The sequence below is a fragment of the Lactuca sativa genome, chromosome 5 (genome assembly GCF_002870075.4).
Source record: "Lactuca sativa cultivar Salinas chromosome 5, Lsat_Salinas_v11, whole genome shotgun sequence".
NCBI lineage: Eukaryota > Viridiplantae > Streptophyta > Magnoliopsida > Asterales > Asteraceae > Lactuca > Lactuca sativa.
The window spans coordinates 366,396,574-366,404,907 of record NC_056627.2 but is presented as its reverse complement, the minus strand read 5'-3'; the positions used below and the strand labels follow the sequence as shown (position 1 = coordinate 366,404,907).

The following is an 8,334-nucleotide window of genomic DNA, read 5'->3' as shown; positions in this document are numbered from 1 at the left end:
ATAATTGGCTTACAGTCGAAATCAATGTCGACTAGTGTTGATTCAAATCGATTCTGTTGATGTTATCTTGTTATCTCAACATTGAGGGTCGACTGATTTTGGTTCGATGTCGATGATAATAACCTGATGTCGAGGTTGAATGACTAAAAGCCAAGGATATGTATTCGATGTCGAGTGTCGATTTTGAAGACTTCAAAATTGGGCCATGGTTTGGAGCAATGTTTTCAAAACCGGACCGGACATCGAACCGGTCGTCATAGCGGTTCGATGGTTCAACTGGTCTAACTGGTTGAATCGGTCTCAAAAACCGGACGAACCATTTGTGTGTGTGTGTGTATATATATATATATATATATATATATATATATATATATATATATATATATATATATATATATATAGGCTTAGGTTCATGTGAGACGACCTAATTTTGTGAGACCGTGAGACGCATTTTTTTATTTATTTTTATTTATTTTTTATTTTTTTTAGTTAATTCAAGTTCCGAAAATAATATTTAAAAAAATATTTTTTTGATTTTTCCATTTATTTTGCATTTTAAAATTATTTTTAGAATATGTACGGTGTAATATTCTATTTAGAATATTTCACGTATTTTTTTAAAAAAAATAGGATTTTTTTTATTTTTATTTATTTTTATTTTTTTTAGTTAATTTAAGTTTCAAAAATAATATTTAATTTTTTTTTAGATTTTTCCATTTATTTTGCATTTTAAAATTATTTTTTAGAATATGTCAGTGTAATATTTTATTTAGAATATTTCACGTATTTAAAAAAAAACGGGATTTTTTTTTTAGTTAATTCAAGTTCCGAAAATAATATTTAAAAAAATAATTTTTGGATTTTTCCATTTATTTTGCATTTTAAAATTATTTTTAGATTTGGTTTCACGGTCTCACAAAATTAGAATGGTCTCAAATGAACTGAATATATATATATATATATATATATATATATATATATATATATATATATATATATATATATATATATATATATAAAACAAGTTGTAAATAAAAAGAATTGATTTCCACAAGGAAAGTTAGGAAGAAAGTATTTGGTTGTTGGCATTAAAAAATTGAAAGGATAAGGCTTAAGAGTGTCTCAGTAAATCCCACATCGCTAGCCTATTCAAATTTGGAATAGCAAATGGTTCTATAAATGCGTTTTCGGATCCGGTGTACCAAATTAATCCCAATACGATTTCTTAAGTTTAAAACCAAAGTTTAGGATATATTATGAGCTTTCATATTTTTTATGAAAGTTCAAAGTGATTTTTTGCTAAAGTTAAATTTTAGTTAAAAACACCGATTTTAATCGGTTGAACAAGGCCGGTTCAACCCGGTCTATATTAAAACCGCCGGTTTTTTACGGTCTAAGCTACAAATGGTTTTTGGGCTTTATAAAATCGGCCACAACACCGGTTCCCAGTTGAGCCGGTCCGATCGGCCGGTCCGGTTTGCAAAACAGTGTTTTGGAGTCGAGTATTGAGGTTCAAAGGGTTGATGTTGACGGTTCGAAATAGGATTCTCCACTTGGATGGTTTGATTTAGAAGGTTAGGTATCGACATAGTCCATGATGGTATCTAATGTCGAAGTCAATTGGAGAAGAAACAAAATTTTTCAGTACGAATCCCTTAACTTTCACCATTTTGACAATTTTTAGACATCAATCGGAGAAGAAACAAAAGTTTTCAGTACGAATCCCTTAACTTTCACTATTATGACAGTTTTTACCTACATTTCGAATGGGGACAAATTTTTGAAGAATGAAAGAGTTTACTTTTGAATCCCTAAAGTTTCAAAGTATTGGCAAAATTTACCCAATTTCCAAATTGGGCTGAAAATTATGAACCATGGAGATATCTGGTCCCTGCAGTTAATGCAAATTAACGCTTTATGCCCGGTTTCGCAATTGGGGTAAAGTTTTGCATCTGAGACTGTTTTTAGTACAACAAGTCCCTGTAGAATTTTGATATTGACAGTTTTTACCCGGATTTTCGAAATTCTTGTAACTCTCACCCAAAAGTTGAAAATTTTCACAAAAATTGAAATTTTTTCATGACTTTTTCATGATTGTTTTTTTTTCATGCAAGGTTTTCGCGGTTTCATTTTTGGCACACATCAAGGAGGAGATTTGTGAAGTATATTCTTCGGGCGCTTCTCAACCTTAATGGGTTTTATAATCACTTTTTGATTATAAAATGGGGGAATGTAGAGTGAGTATTCGAAGCTACTCAGGTATTCATTTGCGGATTGAAGACCGGTATTACTTCGAGGGGAGTTGGTCTTGATCACACGAGCTCATTGGATATGGAACTCGGGACATCCAACCCTACCTTTGAGGGGAGAATGTTAGGGTGTAAAGTCACTCTTGGATGTCATGTGTGCTTACCCTTTTTGTTTGTGTGTAATGAATTGTCTTTAATTTATAAGGAAGTGAGTGACACTCATTTTATGTAAGGAAGAACTTTGTGAGATTAGTTTAGACAGAGAATTATTACAAACACACTTGTACTCTTTCTAAAAACTAACGAGAGCTTAAATAATTTATTTACTCTTGTGTTCTTCATGTTCATAATTCTTGTATGATTCACTAAATCATTTCATATTCCGCATATGTCATCATGATTAACACCACTATAGATATATTGATGAAGTGCCAAATGGAAGAGTCAAGTACTAAAGCAGCCATGGTGGTTGTTGAATTCTCGGCAAAATAAGGAAAGGAGGGAGAAAAAAGAACATGGAGCTTACCAGGAAACAAAGCAAAACCCTCAACTTATTTCTTTTTTTTTCTCAGCCAATAGGAGGTCCCATAACCCCTTTTATCCTATCTCCCGATCGCACTCCTTCCTTCTCTCTCGATTTCCTCTTTGTTTTTATCTTTTCTCGGCAGAACACCACATACATGTACATATTTGGGATAAGGCTTATATATCATCCCCCTCTGGCACGTGTCACAATATTGTCTGCTTTAGGCTCTCATCACAAAAACTTCCCAAGGGGGTCACCCATCCTGTCACTACTGTCCCCCGAGCACGCTTAACTGCAAAGTTCTTATGGGATCCGTTGCCCTTACGAATTTAGGAATAGAAGCCACATGCATAGAATCCGAATATTAAATAAAAGGTCCATACATTTCCTCACAATTAATTATTTAGCTTCTTCACCCAACCTTTGGTGTTCAGTGTACCGCTTGTGTTCACTCTTTGCATCACAGGATTTTATTTTAACAATTTCAACCCCTCATATTTATTTTAAATAAAATACAAGAATTAAAACAATTAAATGTGAAAATATTAACATACTGGAAAACAGGATGTTACATATACTTATCCAAATTAGTTAATTTTTTAGCTTAATGCGTAATCAAAACAAAAAAGAACATTCACGAAGAAGAATCAGCTCATTTAGAACTCATGCAAAATAGTTATGAGCCTAGCAATGTGACCATTTAAATTCTAATTCGGTTCCCGTTTTACTCAGACCGAATGACACCATAATTGATAATCCTAGAATTTAAAACCATGAATTAGGGGTCCTAAGTACCGACCCGAAAAGCTATATGGTACCAGTTTAGTTTGGTGTTGTCGATGTTTTTGCTCGCCGCTAGACACAACGACTCACACATTACCTTTCACTTCATAAACAAATATGTGTTAAGACTTCTCATATCCATGACTTCATTTTTCATGGAAAATCAACTATGTTCAATAAAAATTCAACAAATCAAATGCAACTTTTGGTTATCTAAGGTGAAGTTTGTTTATTGGTTTTTCAGGTTCTATTGACACCATTGTTGTCAAGATTCATCATCTAGTATTAGGTCTCCAAGAAATCGACTTTCATCCTCACCCTTTACCTTCAGTTTTCAGCTTTAGGCTCATATTCGATTTCTCTGACTTTTGGTCAGAGCATTTTTTCGGAGAAACCATATCAGGTACGACAAAAGCTTCCACATTTTTTTCTTTTACCATTTTCAATATTTCGAGAGGTGGAAGATTGAAAATGGTAGAAGAAATTGAGTAAGGGGATAAGAAGACCATATGTTTGTTGTTGTGTGATTTTCGTCTTTGGGTTTCATAGAAATTGAGTAAGGGGATAAGAAAAAAATATGAGAAGGAAGAGTCGGAGAGATACAAAAAGTTGTACTTAAATTATGGACGAAGACAGATATCTAGTCAGTGTACCACCCCCTCCTCGAGTCTTTACCATCTTACTTGCACCCTAAATCAAGTGTTCTTGAGTCCACGTCAGGATTGAAGGCGATAAGATCTCCAATAGGGGACACCGAAGAGAACACTCAATTCACCCTCACCATATTAAAACCCTTAATTTGAGAAGATACATTGATGAACATAAGGTGTAGAACAATTGTCGGAAAGATCAAACTTGTAGAGTAAGGCGAAGGGTGGTAATGGAATGATTGTCGAAAAATCAAACTCAGAGGATTTTTATCTTCACGTTACCCTAATCTTAAAAATCATGTTTTTTTAGGGTAATGACTGGAGATCTGGAACGAGATATTGGTTTTTGAAAGGGTAGGGTTCCTGCAACAAATATGGTGGTGCCGGTAGAGGAAATATGAAACGATTTTTGGCAAAGATGGAGGTGGTTGAAGGTTGTGGTGATGGTAGTGGTGGTGGTAACAAATAGTGGTAAGAGTTGGTGGGCGATGGTTGCTGTGGTATATGATATAACTTTTATTGAGTGAGTGTGTGTTTTGGAGAGAGGCCCGCTTTATTTTTCTTTTTAAGTTTTAACTGTAAAATCATTTTTGAAAAGTAAGAAAGGTAAACTGATAATTTCACAAGCATTTAACTTTTATTTTCTGACGCTGTTAGACATAAAAACCTCGGTGCAATGTTTCAAACTCTCAAAGACCACATATGTCAAAAATTTATCAAAATAATTTACTAACGGTATTTTTTTCCAACTACAAGGATCATTTATGCAACTCTGTCTTTTTATTTCTTTATTTAATTTTAACACCTTATACTTTTCCAATCGAAAATCTATGTCTCGTCTCTAACACCGAAGCGAGCCTAGAAACCCTAGCATCAGATCGCCATGGATATCCTGAAGCAAGAGTTGCTAAAGAAAAGGCAAAGTCTATCGGAAGAGACTGGCGGACGGAAGGTATTCAAGCGTTCAGAGATCGAACAGAGACGAATCCAAAAGCTTCGCGAGGAAGAGAAACGTGACGCCGAGGCCAAACGCCTCCGTCAAGATCAGAATCAAAACAATTCTAACTCATCTGATCCTAATTCTTCCTCTAACCCTAACTTTAAACTCGACTCTTCGAAGTCCAAACCTGAATCAGGCGTCGGCTCGTCTTCGAAAACCCCAATAAGTGACGAACAAAAGATTGACGCTCTAAATCTACCGAAACAAGAGGTTATTCGTCGGCTCCGGTTCTTGAAACAGCCAGTTACACTGTTTGGGGAAAGTGACGATGATCGGTTGGATCGATTGAAGTATGTGTTGAAGGCAGGGCTGTTTGAGCTGGACGATAGTGATATGACGGAGGGGCAAACAAACGATTTTCTGCGTGATATAGTTGAACTGAAGAAGAGGCAAAAGTCTGGTCTATCGAGTGATCGGAAAAGGAAGACGACGGATGAGTCGACGGAGGATAAAGATGGAGGGGGAGGTGAAGATGATGTTAGCGGAGATGGTGGTTCTTCAGGTATGGACCAAGATAAGGATTTCAAACGAATGAAAGCAAATTTTGCAGATCTGTGTGATGAGGATAAGATTCTTGTGTTTTTCAAGAAGCTGTTAATCGAGTGGAACCAGGAGTTGGATGAGATGACTGAAACGGAGAAGAGAACTGCCAAAGGGAAATCAACATTTGCTACTTTCAAACAGTGTGCGAGATACCTGAATCCTCTGTTCAAGTTTTGCAGGAAGAAGGTAAGCAAACATCATCCATCATCTAAGTTTAACAATTTTCAATTTCATTCAAACATTTTCATTTAATCAATCATGATCTATGTTGATTGATTGATAGGTTTTGCCAGATGACATTAGGCAAGCACTGATGTTGGTGGTGAAGTGCTGCATGGAACGAGAGTATTTAGCAGCAATGGATCACTACATCAGAATGGCAATTGGGAACGCACCATGGCCAATTGGAGTGACTATGGTTGGTATTCATGAACGTTCAGCTCGTGAAAAGATCTACACCAACAGTGTAGCCCATGTCATGAACGATGAAACTACACGAAAGTACTTGCAGTCTGTTAAAAGATTGATGACATTTTGTCAAAGACGATATCCCACAATGCCTTCAAAGGCAGTTGAGTTTAACAGTTTAGCAAATGGGAGCGACTTGCATGCACTCTTGGCTCAAGAACAAAGACGCACTGCAGCTGCAGCAGCCCAAATCCAGGAGGAGGAGGATCAAGATCGCCTCCTATTGATGCCGCCACCTCCTAGGGAATCAGATTGATATTTGTGTAATGTATCTGCACCAAAAGTTAAAGGATGATTTCATTATATGGTTATGCTTTTTATTTCTGTATACAAATCTTATCATCCTATTCTGTTGTTCACAAGTAAGTCTCCCTGCCTGATTGTTTGATGATTTCTAGCTAGGGATATGATGAGATTGACAATTTGACATGAAATGGCAATGATTATAAACAAAACAATTTTCACTGCTATAGTTAGGCATAGTGATTTGTCAAAATTTATAATGTGCTGATAAGAAAAAAGAAATTAATTGGGTAGGTTTTTCCAAATCCGATGTCTTAATTTTGAAAAAAGTTAATTAAATAAATGTAAGCGAGGTATGTGGTAATTTCTTTAGCCCTATATAATATTCTATCTTTGAAGATATGTGATATATTCTTGTTGAACCCAAGACCAGGATTGAGGATTATATCAGTTTAGCGAGGAAAATAATGTGCTAATACAAAAGGAAATTTTGACAAACATGTTTCAAGGTTTGATCCACCTCTTCTCTTCTGCTGCAGAAGGTTGTAAAGGTCGTCCACATATTTCAAGAATTTTTGTTTTGAAAAAACAAACCACACTCTAATCTTGTAGCCTAGCCTTGCATTTATTTACTAGAGAAATTACACTTTCTTATATGCAAAATCAATGAATATTTTTGGCATGCTTATTTTGAAGGTGTTAATGTTTGTTAAACAAAGTTCCCTGGAAATCATGCGATGGATGGAAAGATTTATATATAGTGATCGAATTTATTAGTGCACTTATGATAAAACTTTTATACCCAAAGTAAGTGACACTTTTGTATATAATATATATAACTTTTGTCTTTTGAATTGAGTGTTTTTTATTTACGTTCAGCTCTCAGTTCTCAAGTAATGTTGTAATATCAATCTTCCTATATACAAAAAACAGTGTGATTTTGTAATGAAACTTATGTCTGTCTCACTATGCACGGATACAAGGTTTTTTGATAAGAAAGCAGCATTTGTAATAAGTGAAAATGGGTCTAAGAAAATGCGTCTAAACGAATTTGTTTTATTACAAAATTTTGATTAATATCTGACTATATCAGTCTTTGCAACAAATTTTATGTATTAGTTAATAGTTATGGGATAATGTAGCAAGAGCTATCTATTGACGTATGCAAAAAAAATTAGTAAATAGTTTGTGATGCATTTTATTGTTTGAAGAAAAACATTATTTGCGAAGATCTGAAGACCAATTATTTTCTTATTTTTTGGAGAGGTTGGGATAGAAATATGTAGAATATATAGAAGGTTGTGTTATATAGCAGAACAATTAGTTTTTCCAGCGGTCAAGTTATTGAAATTCATAATAAATATGTTAGCATTAAGAACATTTCGATTAACACAAACATGATTATAAAAATGCGAAGAACAATACGAACATAAATTTTTAACGTGATTCACTTGATTAGAGTAATCAACCTACATACACAAACAAACTATAAATTTTGGAATTTAAGAATATCAATATAAACTTGGATAGTTCTATAATCGTATTTGCAATCACTTTCTAAAATTTACGATTTCGACCCTATAATCTGGTTTATCACGAAATCTGATTTTGGATAATCCAAGATAGACAATTTAATAGTTAGACCACTTCCAAATGATCAATTTCGGGTATCAAAAGGGTTAACCACTTTCTGGAACATTCAACTTCCTTTTATACAAGGAAGATGACAGTTGGAAGTTAGTTATATACAAAATGGTACAAAAACAAGTGGTTAGAAAGATGGTTATAAGACATAACTGATTCTTACATCACATGAGTTTTATAGGTTACAACAAAAGGTTTGCACAATGGATTTTAATCATAAACACATAT

The 8,334-nt window shown here is 34.3% G+C and overlaps 1 protein-coding gene across 1 annotated transcript; it reads left to right on the top strand.

Annotated features, from left to right (window-relative positions):
• Positions 1 to 5,024: 5,024 nt before the first annotated feature.
• Positions 5,025 to 6,585, top strand: LOC111917637 (uncharacterized). Its single transcript, XM_023913309.3, has 2 exons — positions 5,025 to 5,937; positions 6,035 to 6,585. Exons 1-2 carry the CDS (start codon positions 5,092 to 5,094, stop codon positions 6,473 to 6,475), a joined length of 1,287 nt encoding a protein of 428 aa, XP_023769077.1. The 5' UTR covers positions 5,025 to 5,091; the 3' UTR covers positions 6,476 to 6,585.
• The last annotated feature ends 1,749 nt before the right edge of the window (positions 6,586 to 8,334 follow it).